This window comes from Falco naumanni, chromosome 5 (genome assembly GCF_017639655.2).
Source record: "Falco naumanni isolate bFalNau1 chromosome 5, bFalNau1.pat, whole genome shotgun sequence".
NCBI classification, from domain to species: Eukaryota; Metazoa; Chordata; class Aves; order Falconiformes; family Falconidae; genus Falco; species Falco naumanni.
In genome coordinates, this window is record NC_054058.1 from 72,915,270 (window position 1) to 72,939,456 (window position 24,187).

The 24,187-nt window shown below is 52.0% G+C and overlaps 2 protein-coding genes and 1 long non-coding RNA gene across 7 annotated transcripts; 1 reads left to right on the forward strand and 2 right to left on the reverse strand.

The window, feature by feature from the left end:
- Positions 1-2,803: 2,803 nt before the first annotated feature.
- On the reverse strand, positions 2,804-5,279 carry LOC121088976. Its single transcript, XR_005828091.1, has 2 exons — positions 4,540-5,279; positions 2,804-3,087 (listed from the first exon to the last, which is right to left on the reverse strand). It is a non-coding gene; the product is annotated as an uncharacterized LOC121088976 (long non-coding RNA).
- A 209-nt stretch (positions 5,280-5,488) lies between these two features.
- ARSA (arylsulfatase A) lies at positions 5,489-10,569 on the forward strand. Its single transcript, XM_040596648.1, has 8 exons — positions 5,489-5,872; positions 6,206-6,446; positions 6,948-7,166; positions 7,638-7,807; positions 8,321-8,445; positions 8,621-8,748; positions 9,155-9,257; positions 9,371-10,569. The coding sequence occupies exons 1-8, from the start codon at positions 5,649-5,651 to the stop codon at positions 9,670-9,672; spliced, it is 1,512 nt and encodes a 503-aa protein (XP_040452582.1). The 5' UTR covers positions 5,489-5,648; the 3' UTR covers positions 9,673-10,569.
- A 1,198-nt stretch (positions 10,570-11,767) lies between these two features.
- Positions 11,768-24,115, reverse strand: RABL2B (RAB, member of RAS oncogene family like 2B). Of its 5 annotated transcripts, none has more exons than XM_040595443.1 (8): positions 23,949-24,115; positions 23,810-23,839; positions 23,532-23,611; positions 18,070-18,149; positions 17,008-17,119; positions 14,995-15,092; positions 14,690-14,773; positions 11,768-13,727 (listed from the first exon to the last, which is right to left on the reverse strand). In XM_040595443.1, exons 1-8 carry the CDS (start codon positions 24,053-24,055, stop codon positions 13,719-13,721), a joined length of 600 nt encoding a protein of 199 aa, XP_040451377.1. In that variant the 5' UTR covers positions 24,056-24,115; the 3' UTR covers positions 11,768-13,718. The 5 variants fall into 5 exon arrangements, with proteins under 5 accessions (XP_040451377.1, XP_040451375.1, XP_040451379.1 ...); XM_040595441.1 differs by having other exon boundaries at positions 11,768-14,397; XM_040595445.1 differs by lacking the exons at positions 23,532-23,611; positions 23,810-23,839 and having other exon boundaries at positions 11,768-14,397; positions 23,949-24,060.
- Between the last annotated feature and the right edge of the window lie 72 nt (positions 24,116-24,187).

A 24,187-nucleotide genomic window follows, 5' to 3' on the forward strand; every position in this document is an offset into this window, starting at 1 on the left:
ACACCGACACACACGCTGACTACACACCAAGATGAACGCACACGCCAACAGCCCCCCAGCATACCACACACCGACACACAGTGTCACACACACACTGACAGCACACCAGCACACTGCACACCAACACACACACTGACTGCACACCAACAGTGTCACACACACTGACAGCACACCAGCACACTGCACACCAACACACACACTGACCGCACACCAACAGTGTCACACACACTGACAGCACACCAGCACACTGCACACCAACACACACACTGACCGCACACCAATACACACGGGCCAAAACACACACAGTTACACACACTGACAGCACACTAACACACACTCACAGACTGTCACACACACTGAAGGCACACCAGCATGCTGCACACCAACACACAAAGGCCAAAACACACTCACAGAGTCATATGCACTGACAGCACACCAGCACACACACACACACGGACTGCACACCAACACACAGCACACCACACACCAACACACGAACACAACACACAAACACACTAATCACACAATGCCCACACTCACACCCACACTGACTGCACACCAACACTCACTCACACAGAATGCACGCCGGCACACACACACTGCATGCATGCCAACACACTGCACACCAACACACACATTGACCGCACACCAACATGTGCAAACATGCCAACACACACTCATACACTCACACAGACTGCACACTGACACACACGCACGCACACACACACTGAATGCACACCAAGACGCACCAGCACACTGCACACCAACACCCACACATGGACCATGGGCCAACGCACATGCACAGACACACTGCATGCCAACACACACTCACATGCCCACACACACATGCTACACATGAACACACCGACTACACTAGTGTGCACTAGTGAGTGCACATGTGCATCATGCACAGGGAGCGGAAGGCATGCAAATCAGTGTGCGCACACACACAAACCGCATGCACACGCAGCCTGCCTGCATACACACAAAATGCCCCCACACACTGCACGCTACTCTGTGAACGCACAGGTACGCTGTGCATACTCACAGGTTCGCCTGTACCGCACCGCATGTCTGCGGCATGCATCCCCAGTGCGTGCACAATGCTGAGAGTGCAGCCACACATTGAGTGCACCCACAGTAGTGCAGACATGGTGCCCGCACACATGGAGTGCACCACACAAACCCATATGCCAACATGTGTGGACCCAGATGAGCACATACATACAGTGTGCGCCACATGGGTACGCTGGACTCATCGCACTTGCACATCACTGCTTGCTTGCTGTGACTGTAACCAGATGGGCTCTTCCACACCCATACACATGCGTGCTGCTGTAGTAACGGCGTTCTCTGGTGTCTGTTTATTGGGAAGGACCTGGTGGGAAACGGCTGCAGAGAGCAGAGTGGCAGCAAACTTCCCAAAGAGGCTGTGATGCCATGCTTGTTTTTATCCTGCGAGCTGTTAGCAGGCAGAGCTCAGCGCCGGGCGCTGCTGCCTGCCACGGGGCCCACGCACCCTCATCCCACTAGCAGAGCATTCAGGGGGGCTCTGTCGTTTCATGCTTCAGTCCAATTCAGTCCCCTGTGCAAGGCAAGGACTTCCACGCCAGGCACCTGCAGAATGAGGCAGGCTGCAGGCAGGTAGGTCAGGCACAAAGGGAAAGAGTCACTCAAAAGGGCTGAAACCATGCCTGGTCAGAAAGGAGGGTGCTCACAGCCACCATGGGATGGTGAAGACCAGCACATCAAGGCTAGCAAGAGCATAGGAAAAAATGATGTGACATGCAGACAACTTTGGGGGTATGCATTAAGGCACACAAACTGATGATTAGGGCCTGGCATAAGCTAAGGCTAACTGAACAGACTGTGGGAAACACTACAAGAGAAATTGCTGACCACAACAAACAGAGTGAGAAGCTGACGGGAGTTACACTGCCATGAAGAATACCCAGATTTCACAGGTGTTAGCCGGGAATGATGTGAGAGGTGGCCAAACTTCACCGATAACTGAAGGAAGAGCTGGGGTCATTTTGTGGAGAGGAATCTGGCAGGGACAGCAGTACCCAGGAAACCCCATCAGTAATAGAATCATATAATCATTTAGGTTGGAAAAGACCTTTGAGATCACCAAGTCCAACCATTAACCCATCACTGCCAAGTCCACCACTAAACCTTGTCCCCAAGCACCATGTTTTTTAAACACTTCCAGGGGCGCTGACTGTACCACCTCCAAGTATAGGGGGACAATCACTTCCCTAGTCCTGCTGGCCATGCTGTTTCACACACAAGCCAGGATGCTGTTGGCCCTCTTGGCCACCTGGGCACACTGCTGGCTCATGCCCAGCCGGCCGTCAACAAATACTCCCAGGCCCTTTCCCCCCAGGCAGCTCCCAGCCCCCTGCCCCAGCCCGTCGCACTGTGTGGGGCTGGTGTGACCCAGGGGCAGGACCCGGCACTGAGCCCTGTTGAACCTCCTACAAGTGGCCTCGGCCCATCGGCCCGGCCTGCCCAGCCCCCTCTGCAGAGCCCCCTGCCCTCCCGCAGGTCAGCGCTGCCCCCAGCTCGGTGTCATCTGCAAACCGACCGAGGGCGCACTCGGTCCCCTCGTCCAGATCGTCAATAAGGTTATCAACCAGGACTGGCCCCAGCACTGAGCCCTGGGGAACACTGCTTGTGATCCGCTGCCAGCTGGATGTAACCCCATTTACTACCACTCTTCGGGCCTGGCCGTCGAGCCAGCTTTTAACCCAGCACAAAGTACACCCGTGCAGGCCACGAGCAGCCAGTTTCTCCAGGAGAATGCTGTGGGAGACAGTGTCAAGGCTTTACTAAGGTCCAGGTAGACAACATCCATAGCCTTTCCCTCAGGCACTAAGTGGGTGTTGGTAAAAGTACTGTTCTATCTATTTTGCTGTTCACGCCAGTGAAGTATGTGTGCATGTTCTTGAAAGTGACTTGGCTCTTTAGAAGACAAACTAAGTCTTTTGCACTGGCACACACATGGGAACAGCCACCATATCCATGGGACTGAGACGGGAGAAACCTCCTGGGAACGAGAGTCCTTCCAATTCAGCTCCAGCTCTTCTGCAAGGAAACATTCTCTGTGAGAAACCTGGGCTGCACACAGCACCCACACAGCATGCACAGAGCACGCACACAAAAATACTGTGCATACACATACTGCATTCCCACACAGGGTGCATGTGCACACACAAACACAGTGGAGACACACACAGATACAAACAGGTGTAAAGCACACCCAGAGTGTGTGTATAGCTGTACTCCAAAAGTCTTGGAACACAGCACAATGTGCAGTGTTCACGTACAGACAGAGTGCATGTGTGTGCATATCTGGCCAGTGTATGCACACGCACACACAACATACACACAGAGGCAGTGCATGCATACACACCCTATGGTACGCATGCATGTGGAATACACCCCCCCACACACTGCATGCATGCATGCACACAGTGTGCACCCACCCATCTACCCACATGCATGTTCACAGCACACACCCACAGATGCACGCACACGCAGAATGCACCTCCCACGGGCGCACATGCAAACTCACTTGTCCATACATGCACACATGCAGGCATACATGCAGAGGGAAGTGTTGTACCCACACAAACATATAGGTCATTAACACCCCACATGCTCATGAGCCACTCACTTGGACACTGCCATGCCTGCCCACTCCCACCTGGTGCCTGGCCCGTGCAGGTCTTTCAATGTGTGCTCCCACAGTGCTGCAGCAGTCACTTGGGCCTCTCCTTCCATGGCTGGACACATAGACACTGTTCATCCACATGTCCTACTTGTGCCCACTGGTGCCTGCACAAGTCAGGGCAGTCTCATGCCGGCTCAGCTTCCTGCAGCCACGTTACCTGCACACAGCACGCAGGGTCCCACACCTCCTGCCCTGTTCCTTGTCTGGTCTCTGAAGCCCTCTCCCCACACCGTGACACACCACACACACACACCGGCCCTGAGCTCAGAGCCCCAGCTGCTCTCCTCTCAGTGTCCTGAGTTCCAGCCCCCCGCACCCTGATCCCTGTGGCCAGGCACTGGACTACAAGCACTGCCATGTCCTATGAGCAAAGTGGGCTTCATGAATTATGCAGCAGTCTTGCCTCCTGCTGCAGCACCAGCCTCCTCGCGCTGCCTCTTGGCTGTGAATAATTGATGGCAGTGAGCACAGCAGCAGCAGCAGCAGCCCCAGCATCCTTCCTGTACCAGGGTCCAGGCCTTCAGGAGGCATGGGGCTAAGCACACAGGAAGGCCAGGGGCTATGGGGACAGTCTGAACTACAAGGACAGGTAACAATGGAAAGCTGAGTTCCCTGGCACACTAGAAAGTGGTTGTAGAAGTGGGATGGGTCTTAAAAAATGCTGACTAGTAGTAACAGGAAAATTCAGAACAAACTGATCACACAGGCTCAATGCAAAACACAGGCGCATCTACATGAGAACATCCAGACTAGGCCATCAGCCTGCCTTACCCCTGTATTGTCTTTGGGCTGAAAGTCCTCACCTTTGCTTGTTGCGTGGTTAATTGTAGACCACTGCCACTGTGCCTGTGCTTGCACCCCATCTCTGCTCTTGCTTTAATCTCATTTTTGATAAACCAAACAGATGGAGGTCTTCAGGACATTTAATCTCAATTCACTTCTGGGCTGGTCTTCTGAGATTTCTCTAGTTTTCAAAAGCAGATACAACGGAGTACAGCCTTCCTGGGGTGCAGAACCTCCTCTTTTCCTCCTTGTTCTCCTTATCACATCCTTCCACCAGAGAATTGCTGTTGCTCTCTGCACTGTCCCTTGCTTGCTCTGATTACAAGTCATTGATCTGCAGCAGGATATGGGCCTCTACATTCCAGCACAACCAGCGGTCTGAGCCTGAACGTGAAACTCTTGTTACTGCTATATGAAAATATAGTTTGCTTGAAAAGTGCTCCCATAGGGCCCAGCCGGCCGCAACCACCACCACGCTCTCTGCCCATCTGTCCCAGGCGATTTTGCACCCTGCACCCATCTGGAGAAAAGCAGCGCCATTTGCTCTGCTGGAAGGGGGGAAAGCGGGTGCAGCGGCCCAGGCCGGTGCCGGCCACAGGAGCGGGGCAGGAGACACCCACCCGTGCCAGCCAGCCCCAGCGGAGAGGCCACCTGCCCGCCGCCACACGCTGAGGTGCCCGTCCCCTCCCAGGACGGCCTGACGGTTCCAGGCCTCCGCCCCGGTGCGGCTGGGAGCACGCCGGACCGCCGGCGGCCCTGAGGCCTGTGCCCCCAGAGCCCCCCAACCCGAGCACCGCCGGGGCCGGTTCTGTGGGAAGCCCCTGTTGTTACGGAGCCGGGGGGAGGCGTGGCTCCCCGGCGGCCGCCCGCAGCGGGCCCGGCGGGGCGGGAGGCGGCTGCACGGCCCCGGGGGCGCGGCCCCTGCCCGGCGGGACGGCAGCTCCCGGCATGCCGCGCGGCGCGCCAAGTCACGTGCCCGCCCGCGCGGCTCCGGGGCGGCGGTTCGGCCCCAGAACGGACGGTGCCGTAACGGGGCGGCGGGTCCTGCCGAGGTGCCGGTGCCGCCCCGGGCCGGCGCCCTGCCCCGGGCTAAGCGGCGTATCGGCGGGCCTCCCCGGGCGGCGGCGGCATGGGGCCGCGGGCCCTGCCGTGGGCCCTGGCGCTGCTGGCCTTGCGCGGAGCGGCCGGCGCCCCCCCCAGCTTCATAGTGCTGCTGGCCGATGACTTGGGCTTCGGGGACCTGGGGAGCTACGGGCATCCTTCGTCTGCCACGCCCCACCTGGACTGGGTGGCCTCCCGAGGGCTGCGGTTCACCAACTTCTACAGCAGCTCCCCGGTGTGCAGCCCCTCCCGGTACGTGCCCCGCTGCCCCCCGGCCCCGCTGCCGCAGGGCCCCGGGGCAGGGATGGAGGAGGCGCGGGGACAGGGCTTGGCACCCGCCTGGGGAGCTGCGGTGCTGCCAGGAGCAGGTGGCCGATAAACTTGCTGTGGCCCAGGAGGCCTGAAGGCCTGGCTGCTCCGTGAGGGAACGGATCGAGCATCCCAGCACACGGGGGAGGTGGCAGTGGCAGCCGTGAGACGGGGACGCAGGTGCCGAGGAATGGGGCACCCTGTGTGGAGGCTGAGGGCCGCCACCTGCGCTGTGCCCCGCGTGACGCCTGTCTCTCTCCCCCTCTCTCCCTGTAGGGCAGCCCTGCTGACAGGCCGGTTCCAGATGCGCTCTGGGGTTTACCCTGGAGTGTTCAACCCAGACTCGCGGGGAGGCCTGCCGCTCTCAGAGGTCACCATTGCAGAGGTGCTGAAGGCCAAGGGCTATGCCACAGCCATGGTTGGCAAGTGGCACCTTGGCCTGGGGATTAATGGCTCCTTCCTGCCCATCCACCAGGGCTTTGACCACTTCTTGGGGGTGCCCTACTCCCATGACCAGGTGAGAGGCCTGTCAAGGCCTGAAGGGTGTCCCTGCGGCTGGCTAGGGAGAGAGCCAGAAAGTTGGAGCTTGTTTGAGAGCACGTGGGCTGCGTTAGTGTGTGCCTGGGCAGCTGGGTGAGGGTGGCTGCAGGCTGGGGAGACGGATGATGGTGGGCAAAGCCCGTCTCTGGGGGTGATCTCCAGGATGATGCTCATATGATGGGGCAGTTATGCAGAATGTGGGTGGCCGTTGTACCTGGGGACATATGCCCTTTGTCAAGGGTCAGCTTCTGGGCTACAAAGAAATGTCTGAATTGCTGCCAGGAGCAATTCTGTTGTTGCTGGGGCAGCGTGGTCCTTGAACAGTTCCCAGGTGGGCACAGACCCCTGGGCTTCTAGAAGTGGCCACCCAAAGGGTGCCCATAGGACCTGGTGGTGCACCACTGTGAGACTCTTTGCTCCTCTCCCTTCACTGTCCTGCAAGACAGGTAAACAACAAAATCTTATCTGCTCTCTCCAGGGCCCGTGCCAGAATCTCACCTGCTTCCCACCCGACATCAAGTGTTTTGGGACTTGTGACCAAGGCTTAGTGCCGGTCCCGCTGCTCTGGAACCAGAGCATCGTGCAGCAGCCAGTCTCTTTCCCTGATCTGGTGCCACTCTACAACAAATTCTCCCGGGACTTCATCGCTGACTGTGCACGACGAGGCCTCCCGTTCCTGCTCTACTATGCCTCCCACGTATGAAAGCAGGAGGGCTGCTCTGGGCTCAGGGGTGGGGAAGGGAGCCTTTGTCCTGTGTGGAGAGCAGGGAAGCAGCTCAGCTCCTGCTGCCCCAGGACTGTGCTGAGCAGTCAATATGTGCTCCTGGATGACCAGGGGTTGCTGTTCCGATGCCCAGATCTTGTGGTAGCACCATTCTGATAACATTCTTGAGTGTGTCTTTCTGGAGCTCTGCCTGCTTCTCTGGGCCAGGAGTCCACCTGGGAAAACTTCATGCTCTGGGGCTCCACATCCTTTCCTGGGGGTCAGCTTCCTTGTGCCATTTATGAGAGATGCTTCTGAAGCTTGGGGACAAGCCTTCTCTCATTTCATGGGTATTGTCACAAATCCCTGTGTCCTTGCTGGGGTGCTCGCTGTCCCCAGCTGAACTGGGAACCAGGTGCGGCTCTGGGGGCGTTTGCATACCAGTCTTCTCTGCCTTTTCTCCAGCATACGCACTACCCCCAGTTTGCAAGCCAGCAGTATGCAGGGCAGTCACGGCGTGGGCCATTTGGTGATGCCCTCATGGAGTTTGATGGCTCGGTGGGACAGCTGCTGCAGGCACTGCAGGAAAATGGTCTTGCAAACACGACCCTGGTGTTCTTCACCTCTGACAATGGGTGAGTGGGCTTAGCAGGGGGCACTTTGTGATAAAAATCACTGATAAGATTCTGCTGCCATAGTATGGGGGTACTGGAATGAGGCAGTGGCTAGCTGGGGCAAAAGGAATGTGGTGTGGCATTACCAGGTGAGACCACAGTGATCTGAAGTGGGGCAAGAGGTGGATGCTGCTTTGGAGAGGACCCAGTGTGTGAGCTTCTTGTTTCTGTGATTCAGCTGTGCCCCTCCTTGTGGGCAGAAACCTCACAGGGTTTGAGCCAGAAGCATACAGCAGCCCAAGTATACCCCGATTCCCTTCATTTGTGGGTGGCATTGGTCTCTGGTGCCGTGCTTAGGCATCTTGCACACCTTGGCTTCTTCACTTGCCCCATGCCTTCTGCCTCAAAACTGAGAAGGATGGCAGCGTCACTTGCTGGCAGCATGCCTCTCTTGTCATGGCCCCGTTGGCAGCATCAGGGAAGGGGTAGCGTAAACCTGTGAAACTGATGGTAGATGGTTCTTCCCTCTCACAGCCCCTCTACCATGCGGATGGCACGTGGAGGCAGCTCTGGCCTTCTGAAGTGTGGGAAGGGCACAACGTATGAAGGTGGCATGCGGGAACCAGCAGTGGCTTATTGGCCAGGCCGTATCTCTCCAGGTAAGACTTGGCACTGCTTTGCCTTTTGCATGCTGATGCCAGTCAAGGCAGGGGTGTCATGGCAGCTCGACTGCCCCAGGAGAAGCAGAGTGTGTGAGAGAAGACAGGGTGGCAGAGATAGAAGTGGGATCAGGTGCTTGAACATTTCCTTGTGGCTTGCTGTGTTTGGTGACAGGAGTGACGCATGAGCTGGCAAGCACCTTGGACATCTTGCCAACACTGACTACCCTGGCTGGGGCAGCTCTTCCCAAAGTGGTCCTGGACGGCTATGACTTGAGCCCAGTGCTGTTTGGGTCAGGGAAGGTGAGTCTTGTGGGCTCGTTCGGCTGGCGTTGTGCATGAAGACTGGGTGCGGGGCTGGAGCCGTGTGCCTGATGAGTAGCACCAGCTAGGGGTTATGCGAGTTCCATGAGCTGCGACCTTTTGTCATGCCATGGACTTCTGGCCTTCCCCAGGCTGCTGTGCTTTAACAACTGCAACATGTTGCCGAGCCAGACCCCAGACCTGCCGTGAATGGACGGAGCCCCAGTAGCTTTGAGTAGGGAGCAAGCAGGATACTGCTGCTCATCAGCTTTCCCCTTCTGACCATGTTCTGGCTGTAGTACTGGGGCTCCTGTGTGACTCCCTGGGGTCTCTGCCTGGTCCTGTTCCAGGCGCTTCTTCAGCCTCATGGCTGTACAGATGAGCTTGGCTCTGCTGCTTCCCACAGAGTCCCCGTCAGATGATGTTCTTCTACCCACCGTCCCCCAACCCACTGCATGGCCCCTTCGCTGTCAGGCTTGGGAAGTACAAGGCCCATTACTTCACACAAGGTTAGTGCTGCCCCCTCTCCTATGCACGGGAAGCTTTGTGAAGTCCCTTGTGGTTTTGTTGTCCAAAGCTCAAAGAGAAGACACTGAGCTACAGCTGGGGGTTTCTTTTGCAGGTTCCTTTCACAGTGATACGACCCCAGACCAGGCCTGCCATGGCCTGACCCCGCTGACCCCTCACTTGCCGCCACTGCTCTTTGACCTGGAGTCAGACCCAGCTGAGAACTACGATCTGCTGCAGAGTGGCGTGGGGCCAGAGGTTCTGCAAGTCCTGAAGGAGATCAAACTGCAGAAAGTGCTTTTTGAACAGCGCATGGAGTTTGGGGAAAGCCAGATCAGGAAGGGCAGGGATCCTGCCCTGCAGCCCTGCTGCGTACCAAACTGCACTCCTAAGCCTTCCTGCTGCCGCTGCTCTTAGCCTCTTGATGCTCCATCCCCTTCAGTTGCTCCACACTGGAACCCTATCCCAACCCCACCGGACCCCCTCTGCCCCCAACTAACCAAGCTCAGCCTTAGAGCTGCCCTGCAGCTTCAGCTCAGTGGCACCTCTGACTAATGCAGTGCTGGGGTAGCAAACTGTGGGCTGGGGAGACGACCAGCCCTGATAGTGCAGCTCAGTGGACCCCGTGCTCTGTCTTGGACGTTGAAGCTGAGGCCTCTTGACAGAAACCCTGACTTGTTCAGGGAGGGACCGTGATACAGAATCATCTCCAGAGCCAGAACAGCTCCTTTCAAACCATGATCAAGATGAAGCAAAGGGCATGCTCCAGTGTCCAGAGATCCCAGTGCAGCTGGAGACATGCTCTGCAGCCCTGGGTGGGAACAGAGCTGGGAGCTGCAGCACCATCACTTGCCAGGGACCAAGAACAGAGCAAGAGGAGGATGGTATGGATGGTCCTGGCAGCTTCAGAGGCAGGACCTTGTGCAGCTAGTGCAGAGAGGACATGCCTAGGTGGGAAGCAGCTCAAGGCATGCATGCTCAACAAGCACCTCTAAGTCCTTCATAACTCCAGGAGGTGGAGATATGGCTAGTGGTTGGCAGGCCTGGTCCTCCAAGGTCTGGATGCTGGGGCTGATGAATCAGGTGGGCTGCAACTGCATGCTATCCACATGCCTGAAAGGGTCTTTCCTTGCTTGTGGGCTAGTCCAGCTTCAAGTTCACTAGTGATTTGCACACATGTCGTGGTTTAACCCCAGCCGGCAGCCACTTGCTCACTGTCCCCAACCCCTACCACCCTGAAGGAGGGGGAGGAGAATTGGAAAGGAATGTAAAATTCAAGGTTAAGAGAAGGACAATTTAATAATTGAAATAAAATAAAATAAAAACAATAATAGTAACAGTTATAATGAAAAGGAGGGGAAAGGGAAGAGGAATGAAATCCAAAGGGAGAGGAGAAAAGAAAACCAGTGATGCACAATACAGTTGCTCACCACCTGCTGACTGATGCCCAGGCAGACCCTAAGCAGTGATGCCCAGCCTCTGCCAACCCCCCAGTGTATATACCAAGCATGACATCCCATGGCATGGAATACCTCTGGCTAGTTTGGGTCAGCTCTCCTGGCTATGTCCCCTCCCAATTTCTTGTGCCCCTCCAACCTCCTCACTGGCCTAAGGGCCAAAGAAACTGAAAAGTCCTTGACTCAGTATAAACATCACCCAGCAACAACTGAAACATCAGTGTGCTATCAACATTGTTCTCACACCAAATCCAAAACACAGTGCTGCACCAGCTGCTAAGAAGAAAATTAACTCCATCCCAGCTGAAACCAGGACAACATGCACACAGGGCTCCCACCAGTAGCTGGTCCTAGACACTGGGTGTTTCCAGCTGTGGGGTCCCTCTGACCTGTGTTCCCTTTGGCTACTGCTAGCAGGCAGGCCTTGAGACCCACCCTGCGCTGGGCACAGAGTGAGGCCACACAGAAAAGGGTTTGGAATCACTCTCAAAAAGTAGGGTGTACTGTCGTGATTAGGCACAGGGCCCAGTCAAGCAAGCCAGCCAGCAGTTTGCTTATATGTGACTGGCTCCTTGATGCCCCTTCACTCCATTCTCCATGCTTAAACATCCCCTTCATCTTCCCTGACTGCACCCTTTCTCTGCCCTTAGCTCCACCAAAACAAGGGACCAGCCCCAGTTATTTTTCCCCCCTTGCTCCCAGGTTTGCCACATCTGTGAACAGATGTGGTGGTTTGGGTGCTGTTAGCTACACCAGCTCGGACTTCCAATGGCATTACTGATGGGCTTTCCTGGGTACTGCCGTCCCTACCGGATTCCTCTCCCCACAAGGATCCCAGCTCTTCCTTCAATTATCTGTGAAATGTGGTCACCTCTCACGTTATTCCCCCTTAACCACCTGCAAAATCTGGTGCTGGATAGCAGAGTATCCATCCACAAAATACAAGTTGCCTTCTCCAAGACCACCTTCTGTCTGCTCTCAGCAGGTACGGGGCACCACCTTCAGGTCAGTTTTCAAAAAAAACAAAGCAGCCTTGAGTCCACTTGGTTTGGGGCCCAGTTCTGGTGCCTGTGAAGCTGTGCTACACCTCAAGGGCCTTCAGAGCAGCTGTTCCACTTTCAGCCAGCCTCCCCAGTCATCCTAGGGACCAGGTTGCTCACTCAGCTGTGTGCCTTACATCTATCCACACAAGCCAGGATGGCAGCAGGGAACTCCCGCACCTTTCTCAAGCTTTGAGGCTGCCATTCTTTGAGTCACTGCCTCCTACCCTCCAGGGACCTAGCCCTGCTCAGAAAATGCAATGCATGTGGCTGGCTCCCGCTTTTCTCCCGTCCTGCACTACAGCATGTCAGCAAGGCTCTGCTACACAGTGGTGGAAGGCAGACTGATGAAATGAAGCTGATACAGGATTTACCAAAACCATGGACAATTGCTTGTGGGGCTGAGAGCGGGAGCATCCTTCTCTGGCTAGAGCTTCTGGGACTCTGCCCAGAAAACCCATCTAGTGCTCTTGGCAGTGCATGGCTCCAGATCCCAGTCCTGGAACATCTGTCTTCCACACATTCAGCACCACTGTGCAGACATGAGAGCGAGTTCTATCTTACAGGCCCACGACCCCTTCCCACCAAGATTCTACAGAGCCTTTCTGTGCACTGAGAATACAGCTCTGCCAGGTGCTGTGAGACAGGAGCCAGCTGCAGCGCTGATGGTGGCCACCCAACTACCCTTTCGTCCTCTCTCCTCCGCTGCAGGGGGACAGCAGTGGACAAAGATAACAGCACTGACTACTTCTGGCTTGTTGGTGTGACCAGCTGGGGAAAAGGCTGTGTGACAGCCAGGCAGCCCGGAGTATGCACCTCCACTCAGCACTTCTATGACTGGATCCTGGTACAGATGGGGTTGCACCCAGCAGTAAGGGCTACTCTAACAGCAAGGGCATGGAGTCATTTTGTCGCTACCTCAAGCCCTATTCAGAGGCCAAGGCCAATACAAACACAATTAGCTCCTGCCCATTTCCACTCCAGAAGCTGGTGGAATTCTTTACTTGGGTGTGAGAAGTCCTGCAGGTTCTAACTGGAAAAAAGCTTAAGCAGCAGGACGAACAGGATCCAGTGCAGGCTGCAGTGTACCATGACCATTTCTGTCTGGGGCAATGCTTGCTGATGCAAAGGCAGCCTCAGTGTCAAAGGTCTGTCCTGCCCATGCTCCTCTGAATGCGCACAAATGCTGAAGCCGACTTAGTTCTTGAAAAGGTATTTCAATTTTCACAGCTAACCGTGCTTCAGTGCAATTCAACCCCCTGTGCAAGGGAAGGACTTCCACGCCTGGCACGTGCAAAATGAGGCAGGCTGCAGGCAGGTAGGTCAGGCAGTCACTCAAAAGGGCCGAAACCATGCCTGGTCAGAGAGGTGGTACAGTGGAATAAGGGAACACAGGTCATAGGGGCTTAGGGGTCTTGGGGAAAGCAGCTGGAAACACAGAATATCTCAGGCAGCTACTGGTGGGATCTGTGTGTTTGTGTACAATGCATGAGTGAACTTGAAATTGGACTCTCATGACCCAGGAAACACACATATAGAAAGATCCAACGTTTGCACCGATGACTGGGTAAGGAGCTTGACTTCAAGCCATAGATATTACATGGACTTAATTTCCAAACTGTTATTTGAGGAATCTATAAATATGCTGTGCTTATGAATCTAGGGAGGGAAGGTATGCTTCTGTCTCACTAGTAAACATGCAATCCTCATCATCTGGAAATGCAGAAAAAGATTGGACTGCATTCATGTTTATGTGAGTGGTGGTTATGTCTACATGGGTGCTTGTAAAGATACTGCTTTGTTTATGTCAGTCTGTTTTGCCCTTCACATTCATTGTGTGAGTCTCTGTGTTTGTGTGCCTGGCTCTTCAGAACACAGCAACACACACAAGGGAACAGCAGCTGCCACATCCATCAGGCTGGGATAGGACAAGCGTCCCAGGTGTGAGAGTCCACCTGATTCAGCTCTATTGGGCCTGAAAGGAGAAATTCCCCTGTGTTCAGAAGTCTACCAGATTTGGCTGCTCCATAACAGAATGGGGAAGGAAACCTAAAGAAGCTGCAGCAGAGATGACAGGGGTGAACCGAGGGGCAGCACTGGCTAGGCTGTGTAAGCAATGGGGAGAGCTGGCAGTTGGACTCGTGCTGTGTAGTGACCGGACTGGCTCATAACAAAAGCGCAGGATGGGTGCAAGCTCAAAGCTTTATAAAAAGAATTCTTTAGTGTTTGTTTTCTCCAGTAGGTACCATTAAAGCATCTGGGCAGGACCCTTCCCTGCATGTCCAAGAGCAGTTTAGCCCTGCTGGCAAGCTTTGCCTTGAAGAAGCATGTGGTAACTAGCAACCACGTGGATACTTCTGCCCTTTCCTTGACCTTGATATGCAGTGGCTAGGGCCAAGTCAAGGGCGGTTATGCCTAGACAGCCTCCCACTGTCTAGTAAGGTCCAGCTGCCCACCACCAGTGCTCTCAGGGCACGACAACAATCACTCTCCCCTGTGAAGGCCAGCTCTAACTAGCCCCAGAAATCTAGAGCAAAGGGAAAAGCAGACTCAGGGTCCAGGGCTTAGGCAGATGGGGGCTTCTCTTCAGGGCAGCTCTCCTCTTTATCTGACAAATTCTCACTCTTCTTCTGCAGGTCAAAGCTCTGGAAAGGAGCAAGACAAGGAACTGCTGAGAAGCATGAGAGCAACAGCTACACTTGCTGCAGTTCTTTCAAATTTGGTCTAGGCAGCATGGACTCTTCAGATGGTGACCGCCTCACCCCTTCCAACTTAGACACGAGCAACACACAAACCCCGTGGTGTCACCAGCATAAGGCAAATCTTTCCATGCTTGCCAAGTTTCACCCTTTGCAACAGGCTCTGCTTTCCCTGAGGGAAAAAAAAGCAGAGCTGCTAATCACTTAGGAGGAGTGCAGTAAGTAGAGCCTTTTTTACCTCCAGTTCTTGCATGACCTCATCCATGAAATCTCCCGAATTCTGTTTGTAAGCAACTGCCAGTTTGATAGCATCATTGAAGAGCTGATGAGAAGGAGAATGCTTGTTACTCAAAGTAAGGGGCACTGGGCTTCCGTAACATAGGGAAACTGTTCCCACACCCCAGGGAAAAAAAAACCCAACCCTCTGCAACTACCTATAGCTCCGAGGACCTCATAAATCGCCAGAGATGTACTAGCCCATTGTTTGCTCTCTGTGCCTACAGCAGTCTCCATGTGATGCTGAGCCAAATAACTATGTTTTACCTTCACCACATTGGTGCCATCTGCAGCAGACACAAAGTAAAAGGGCAAACTGAACTTCCGGGCAAAGTTGAAGCTTTTCTGGGTCACCTTCATATCCGCTGGGGGTGAAAAAAGAAGCGGTCAGTAAGACATCACTGTAGGCAGAATGCCAACATATGTAGAAGTGGTGGAGCAGATGGAGAACAGAGCCCAAATTAGCTGCCAAGGCCTCCTCACTTTAGTATAAGACTATGAGAGTGCTCCTCAAAAGCTACAAGGTTTTAAAAGCAATAGCATTGACAAGAACACACAAAAATAAAAGGGTTCCTGCTGGTTTATCCTTGGTCTGTGACTAAATTATAGATTGATTCTGATGTGCTATAAATGCCTAATTCTTTGCGGCTTAGAACATACCAGTTCACTTGCGGTGTGGCAACGATGAACATTTTCCAGGCACACCCCTATGACTTTGCTGTGTGTCCACACATGACCTGGACACTATTGCCAGTACTAGTCATGCCTCACCCTCCAGTTTGTCCTCTTGAGCCAGAACTCCCCATTGCCCTTGTGCCGTATTACCTATATTTGTGTGAGTCAAGGGCACACTCACAGTATACAAATGATTCTGTTATTATATATTTTTACTTAGCAGGCAGTTGGTCCAGCTACCCCAGCCTCCAGAGGCTTTATTTCAGTTTTGGAACAAATCTATGGCATATTTACAGGATGTGGTGACACAGCAGTAAGAGCTCAGATTTTTGATGGATAAGACATCCTGTGCATCAGCACAGGAGGATGACTCCAGATCATCTGCCTTTTCTCAGAGGCAACAGCTGAAGGTGTTCAGACTCCAAATGCTGGCCAGTGAGCGCTGCCCAGGCAGCCACTCCCCACCTCTTTGCAGGAAGCTGAATCAACTGTTTTGCAGACTGGGCCTGTGTTAAGAGCTGTGGGCCGATCATTTCCTAGTCCGGGTAGAATACAGCAAACGACGGCAAGGCAGAGGACTCTCTTGGAACACTGTCCACTCACCACTCACACACAGAACACTAAGAGCAGCATTCATCTACACAGACGTTCTGTCTACAATATGGTGGCCAACACCAAGTCCATTCGCCTTGGACTTCCTGTACAGTCTGTGCAATCAGTGGATTCAAGGCTGTCTTGGCACATCCTATAGGAAAGGCTTTTATTGGGAAAGACCAATCATGCCCTAAGTCACACCACCGAATGAAATGAACCTCTGTAGACAGCAGTGGGAGCCCAGACACCTTATTCAGGTAGACACAGCTATTCACAGCTGTGATGATTTCTACCATGAATATCAGCAAGGAATCCCATGCCTGATGCTGTACTTGACAGAGAATAGCAAAGACTGTGGTCCTAAGGCTATGCATTCTCTCACTGATGCTGAGCAGAAAGCTGATGTATTATGTGCTCTCACAGGACACAGGAGGCAGACTACAACCCAAATGGCAGCTATCATGAATGCCTAGCTGGCATTCCTAAGAGGAAGGAATCATCCAGTCCCCTGCAGAGGAAGATGAACAATTTTGCCAGCAGTTATATTTAGACACTTTAGCACAGAGGAGTCCCACAGAAACCTGCAGGTTGAATTAGCAACACAAAGGCAGTTACTGGCTCTGTCAGGGGAAGCCACATGATAGGTTATGCTCCTCTTCCAGCAAGACATCCTGCAGTCTTTGACTAGGTACTGCTCCAATCAGCTTTTGGGTTCTTGCTGGATGAAATGGGCAGAGCAGTAATGACAGAATTGCAAGAACATCACTTGAATAAACTTTAAATGGATCAAATTTGTATTTTTAATTGCTAGTAAAACAAGGGCAAGAGCCTATAAAACAGCATGTAAGGTCAGTACAGGACCCAGCTATTCGTTTGGTTAAATACAGCCCCGGGGGACTAATACTCAAGAACTCATCTGGACCTAGTAGCTGAACAACATTCTTTCTCAGCCAGGTCAGAAGAGAATCACATGACAATCCTTAGAGGTTGAAAGAAGATGATAATACTTACCATCAATTTTGTTGGCCACCACAATGCAAGGAATCTCTGGGCGAAATTCTCTCAGCTCCTTGTACCAGCTGTTTAAGTTCTTGTAGGTGACTTTCCGCTGCACATCAAACACCTTCCAAAAAAGAACCAGCTATCATGGGGCCAACAGCAGGACAACTCTTGATCAACCCACTGCACCAAAGACAAGTACAGAATCCAGAATTTTCCCAGGAGGACATCAACAAAGGCAACTGGCCTTTGTTAGAAAGGATGCAAGAGAAAAGGAAGAATATCCAGCAAGCTTTGAAACATGCAGCCAGCCTGTTTCTTTGCATGATGCAGGAAACAGTCCCTCATTTTCCTTTACATTCTTATTTTATACTATTGCAAGCACTGTATCACCCATGACAGTGAACAAGCACTGGGAAAGATCTGTTCTGCTAAGTAGATTCACATGTGAGGCTTCTCTATTTTAACAATTAAAATATCAGTAAGTTGTCTGATGCTCACAAGTGATGAGAAATAGTGGAAAGTTAAAGCAACGATACAAACCAAGAGATTTAAGTGGGTTAGGAGTCAGGAAACAAGACTGATTGCAGCTAATAAATGGGAATTGCAAAGTACAGGAAAATAAAGGCCAGAAGACCAGACAAGAACGTCTTATGTAGTACCCCTGCAGAACATGTCAGAACAATTTTGTACTACATAATCCAACAGTTACATCACAGAACAAGCAAGGAATGTCTTCCCCCTCACATCACCTCTGAAAGGACTGCTTCTAAATAGGTACATTCACCTTACTGGAAACACAGTGAGAAAAATAAGGAAACTTAGAACACAGCAAAGTCAGGCAATATAGTAAGAGTGCTATCAGGAAAGACAGAAGAGAGCTAAACATACCCAACTACGCTGGTTTTATCTGGTAAGAGAAGAAAGAACAATATAGGAAAGTTTTTTAAACCGCTAGAAGAGACAAGAAATGTGAGGCAGGACAATCATTAAAAGTAACATACAGGCCAAGTGTCAGCTGGGACTGTTACTAGTCAAAAAGCCATCACATTACAGCTGAGAGACTATCCTTACCATGATACAAGCGTGAGCCTTATGGTAATAGGATGCATGCATGCTCTGGAACCTCTCCTGTCCAGCTGTGTCCCAGAAGTCTGTAACACACAAAAAACAAGCTTAGAATGACACAACTTTCCAAGTCTTGTTTTCCTCACAACTTAAAACTCAGGATGCAAAGCCCAGTCCATCTACTTAGGGTCACAAATTGAGTTTTACCTTACTAATCTGAAACATTCCAGGGCTAAGAGATTATGCAAAATTAGGACCTTTTCTTAGTGAAGCTTAGCTATAAGTTGTACTGACACTGAATATTGTTGTAAACATATTAGCAAAAGAGAAGTCATCAGTAGATAAGACTTATAAAGGACAGTAAAATGAAGCTAGTCCTAAGTGCAAAGAGGATGACAATGTATGGTACTTCGTGGCATATGAAGGCACAGACCCCAGGCGAGATCCTTTACTGCATATATAAGTGCTGGTTATATACAATCGCTTATCCACCCAAGTTCTGCCCCGGAACGTGCCTATGTGCAGCAAAGCACCTTTGCAGCCAGTTTGCACTCCACCAAGCCCTTTACTTCCTCCACCCTCATCTGAGGAGGTCTCTTCTTCCCAGACCACGATTTAAGCTGTGGGAAGCTTTGGGCAGCCCCTCATTGCAGACAGGTGTGCACAGAATTGATTTGCAGGTGAGCTCAGAAAGCCAGATTTAGTGCTAGTTGCTTCCTCACTACGTTTTAAGGCATAATCACTCTGCAACCTGGCACCCAGACAATGAACAAAGCCTTTTCTCAGAAAGGGCCCTTACAGTACTTCAAGACTAGAGATGACAACAGGAAACAAAATCTGAATATCTTGGAACAGCTTGATTTCTCACACAGTGATAAACAGTCAGCTGTCTGCCATAGGAAATGTTCCATCTCCTTTTGCAGACAGTCTAACCCTGCTCTTCCCAGCAGCACAACTTGTTCTAAAATCATGAAGGGTGAGTTAGCCTGAGACAGACAGATCCCAATTCATTAAGTACCTTGTAGAATAGGTACCATGAAGCATACCTGAACAGTCACCAACATTTTAATGCTTTTTTCTTGTGCATCTCAGGTAGAGATCTCTCCCCCTCCTCTTCCTAGACTTATAGGGTAGTATTTGTGTCTTATTTGTTGTATAAATTTACACAGCTTCAACTGAGAACCATCAGATATAGTTACTACTTCTGTCAGCTAGATTGAAGCACGCCACTCCACCTAAAACTGATTAAGCCACTTTCCTTAGTGTTTACTTTGCATTGAAATTAGTTATTGACTGCATACCGCACCCAGCTTGCAGGATGATGACTTCTTAAACTGCCCAAAATATAGACAAATACTCATCAGACCACATTTGCATTCATTTTGGGTAGTTTTGCTTAGCTTCTAAAACTGCCTGATCCTTTTAATGTGCCATTTCAGAATCCTCACTTACAAGGAAAAAAGAGATGCTAGTGACCATGACCTGTGAATGTTCCCAAATTAACTTCCCAAACAACGTGGCAGCTGTCATGGGAGAACTTGCTATAGCTCATTGAAAAACACTGCTCCTTTTATCACTAAATTCTCCAGATCTTGCCTGTATACCCCATGTCACTCCACAACATAGGAATTTATGAACTTTAAAATCCTTGGGAAAAATAAGATCCATAGAATGAAGAAATACACCAAATTTTAATGCAATCCTAACTCTACCACATGGGATTTGGTGATGGCCACTAAGATTAGCTCAACAGAGTAAAAACTGAACCAGCAAGGGAAGTGGCAAATCTGCACAATTTAAAGTCATCAGGTGAAACTTCCTGCCTTTACAAAGGCACACTTCATGATAGGTCTTCTCTGCAAGGTAGCCTGGATGATCGGCCCTACGTTCAGAAAAGGTGGAGACAGAAAACTCTTCTGTAACATAGACCAGGTTAATTACTTAAACTACAGCCAAGTTACTTAATAAAGTACTAAATCCATGTTAAAAACAAATCCTTGACAGATGAATCTATATTTTGCAAGCTGCCTTAATAGTAATTTCACTTACTGGTTAAAAAAATCTCTCATGTTATCTTTTATTTGAGTTCACCTAACACCAGCTAGTTTGTTAAATATTTTTTGCTAATGCTACAGCCTCTTTTTGTACCAAGTTCCTGTTCTCTGGTATTTTACCTTCTCCCTATGAGGCTAACCAGATTGAGTCATCATTAGGCCCTTTTTTACCATTTTTCAGTTCTTCTCATGTCTCTTCTCTGAAATCTTGTATTGGGTTTAAGTGGCAAGGTTTTTGTAAGGGGTGCTGCTGCAGTGGTGCCTTTTGTGAGAAGACACCAGAAGCTGACCCCATGTCAAGCAGAGCCAGTTTCAGTCACCTCCAAGACAGACCCACCTGTGGCCAAATCACTCCCAGTCAGCAACACCAGTGGTAACATATTTAAGAAGGGGTAAAAAATGCTGTGCAGCAGCTGTAGAATCAACGACATTGGTGATAACATATTTAAGAAGGGGTAAAAAATGCTGTGCAGCAGCTGTAGAATCAACGACATTGGTGATAACATATTTAAGAAGGGGTAAAGAACACTGTGTAGCAGCTATAGAGAAAGGAGTAAGAAAACGTGAGAGAAATGATGCTGCAGTTGATGCAGAAGGAGGGAGAAGAGGTGCTCCAGGTGCTGCAGCAGAGATTCCTCTGCAGCCTGTGGAGAAGACCCTGGTGAGGCAGGTTGTTCCCCTGGGTCCAGGTGTCCTCCAGCTGGAGGACCACAGCGGAGCAGATGTCCCCACTGCAGCCCATGGAGGACCCCATGTTGCAGCAGATGGATGTGCCCTGAAGGAAGCTGCAGCCTATGGAGAGCCCACACTGGAGCAGGCTCCTGGCAAGAACTGTGGCCTGTGGAGAGTAGCCCATGCAGGAGCAGGTTTTCTGGCAGGCCCTGTGGCCCACGGGAGACTCATGCTGGAGCAGTCTGCTCCTGAAGGACCGTACCCTGTGAAAAGGGCCCATGCTGGAGCACTTCTTGAAGACCTGCAGCCGATGGGAAGGACCCAGGTTGGAGGTGTTTGTGAAGAACTGTATCCACAGAACTCAAACCACAAAATAAGACAATGCTTCTCTTGAACTTCCATCTGTAACACACAGTGAACAATACTGTGCTGTCAGAGGCTAATTCACATAGGTTAATGCAATGCTCCACTGGCATAAAGAAAAGTTAGCACTTGTAATAAAACTGAAGCTATGGGATATTTGAGAGTATGACTGATAAAGCTAGGATGCTTGTAGTCTATCAAAAAACCCCTGAGATAAAACAGGTGGCATTTTTTTGTGAGAACATACAGGCTGGACATATCCAGAGAAAGAATTAAAATATTCTAGAAACTTGAAATATAGCAATTGGTACATACACCCAAAGTAATTAAACAACCAAAAATACCCACTAAAAGGATGACCAATAATAGGAAGATTGTGTTAAAATGCATTAAAAAGCCAGCAACTAAAATACTAGATCTACTAAAGTAAATCCATGGCATGGATTTTTATAATTGGTGCTGACAGGCACCAAAATCCTACTGTAGACTATTTTGTAATTAGCATATGGCATATTTCTTCTCAGTTATTTACTATATTGACAGAATAAAGGAGTCTGAAGTCAGTTTCATACTGCACCTAAACTAATACAATCCTAGCTTGCAAGAAAGAGCAAGTCCACTCCCTTCCTTTGGCTGTGCCTGTGCATCCACCTGCCCCTTTCACCAGCACTGGTGTGTATAAGCCTCCATGGTGAAACGTTTTAGGAAGACAGATGAGTAGAAATTCACTCACTTATTTTGTGAGTGGTTACTATGTATGGCTAGCTTCCTGAAATGGCTTGACAATGGACAGGACTAGGCCTATAGGTGAACACTGGTGATACATAGGGGAGAAGAACTGCAACTTTCATGGGCAGTTAGCTTACCTTCTTGATAAAATCTAAATCTTAGCTAGCTTAGTTCCATCATGGCACTGCAACCTTAGCAACAAGCACTTTGACTAACAGTGACTAACACATGCAGCATTTACTTTGACAGGTATTCAACTCCTTGAAAAAAACAAAGATAATCTTTGCCTTAGATATCCCCTTGCCTGGAAGTCATGATTACTGTCATAGCTGAAGAACCTAGTAACTGACTAGTGATCTGGCCTGGTAGATGAGGGAAGAGCAGTGGATATCATCAAGGCCTTCCGTAAGGCTTTTGGCACCGTCTCCCGTAACAGCCTCATGGAGAAGCTGTCGATGTATGGGCTGCACGAACAGCAGTGAGGTGGATTGAAAACTGGCTGATTGGCCAGCCAAGAGGGTGGTGATCAGCAACATGAAGGCTTGGCGGGAGGCCAGTAACTTAGCAGTGTACCCCTGGGGTCAGCACTGGGTCCGATCCTGCTCAACATCTTCATTAATGATCTGGGTGATGGGGCGGACTGTGCCCTCAGCAAGCTTGCAGATGACACAAACCTGGAAGAAGTTGCTGGTACACCAGAGGGTTGTGCTGCCACGCAGAGGGATCCGGACAGGCTGCAGAAATGGGCTGACAGGAGCCTCATGAAGTTCAACAAGGAGAAGTGCAAAGCTCTCCACCTGGGGAGGAACAACCCCACAGCACCAGTTTATGCTGGGGACCACCCAGCTGAAAAGCAGCTTTGCAGAAAAGGCCCTGGGGGTCCTGGCTGACACCAAGCCGTGAGAGCCAGCCACACTCCCTTGCCACAAAGGTGGCTAATAGCATCCTGGGCTGCATTAGGCAAAGTATTCCTTCGCCTCTACTCAGCACTTGTGAGGCCACACCTGGAGTACTATGTCCAGTTCTGGGCTCCTGAGTACAGGAGAGACACAGACATACTGGAGAGAGTCCAACAAAGAGCCACAAAGATGATGAAGGGACATGAGCATCCCCCTGTGAGGCTGAGAGGGCTGGGACTCTTCAGCCTCGTGGAGAGGACGCTCAGGAGGGAATCTCATCAATGAGTATAAATCCCTGAAGGAAGAGTGCAAAGAAGATGGAGCCAGGCTCTTTTCAGTGGTGCTCAGTGCTAGAGGCAATGGGCACAAAGTGAAACACAGCAGGTTCCCTCTGAACATCAGGAAACATTGTTTTACTGTAGGGGTTACTGAGCACGGGCACAGGTTGCCAGAGAAGGCTGTGGAGCCTCCATCCTCGGAGATCCTCAGAAGCCATCTGGGCACCTGGCTCTGGGTGGCCCTGCTCGAGCAGGGAGGCTGGACCAGGTGACCTCGGCAGGTTTTTTCTACCCTCAGCCATTCTGCGATCCCTTTGTTCCCCCATTTCCCCACCTAGAAACCACCGTCTGGCATCCCCTCGCCCACAGCACGGAACCCTGCCACATTCTGGGGTCCGCACACTGCTGCACAGGCCGGCAGCACCGCCGCCTCCCTCCCTCTCCACGCACCGGGCAGGGCGCCCCCCACTCACCCACGAGCACCGCCTGCCCGTCCACCCGGGCCCGGTGCTTGTAGAGCGTCAGGGCGAAGGTGGAGAGCTGCTGGGGGCGGCTGCGCCCGTGTTAAGGAGCCGACGGAGGAGCACATCCCCCCAGCCCGCCGCCACCGCCGTTCCCAGGCCTGGCCACCCGCTGGCCCCGGCCGGGCCTCCCGCCGCGCTCCGCCGGGCCGGGGCAGGCCGGGCCACCAGCCTCAGGGCCGGCCGGGAACACGGCCGGGAACTCAGGGGCCGGCGCGCCGCAAGGATACAAGCCTTCGAGCAGGAACCTCTCCAGCAGCCTGCGGAGAGAGCACGGCACAGCCGTTAGGCCGCGGCACCGGGTCGGGCCGCTCCACCCCTCCCCGCCGGGAACCGGCCGGCCGGCGGCATGCCCCTACAGCCACGCACTTGGACTTGCCCACGGCGCTGTCGCCCAGGCAGATGATCTTCACCGTCTCCTCACCGCCGGCCGCCGCCTCGTCCCGGCACTGCTCCGCCGCCGCCGTATCCGCCATGGCACCGCCTCCGCATCCCCGCTGCTACGCGACGCGGCCCGGCCCATCTCGGGCACCGCCCCCCCGAGCCCCGCTTAGGGCCCCGCCCCCCGGGCCTCTTCGGGCCCCGCCTCCCCCGGGCCCCCTCGGGCC

Excerpts from the sequence above, each read along its gene's own strand:
- ARSA (XM_040596648.1), top strand. The coding sequence starts at position 5,649 with ATGGGGCCGCGGGCCCTGCCGTGGGCCCTGGCGCTGCTGGCCTTGCGC. Across the intron at positions 6,447-6,947 it reads TGCCCTACTCCCATGACCAG|GGCCCGTGCCAGAATCTCAC; the intron begins GTGAGAGGCCTG and ends TGCTCTCTCCAG. Across the intron at positions 7,808-8,320 it reads TTCTTCACCTCTGACAATGG|CCCCTCTACCATGCGGATGG; the intron begins GTGAGTGGGCTT and ends TCCCTCTCACAG.
- RABL2B (XM_040595441.1), bottom strand. The coding sequence starts at position 24,055 with ATGGCGGATACGGCGGCGGCGGAGCAGTGCCGGGACGAGGCGGCGGCC. Across the intron at positions 14,774-14,994 it reads ATGGCACCAATGTGGTGAAG|CTCTTCAATGATGCTATCAA; the intron begins GTAAAACATAGT and ends CCTTCTCATCAG. Across the intron at positions 14,398-14,689 it reads AGGTCATGCAAGAACTGGAG|AGCTTTGACCTGCAGAAGAA; the intron begins GTAAAAAAGGCT and ends GCTCCTTTCCAG.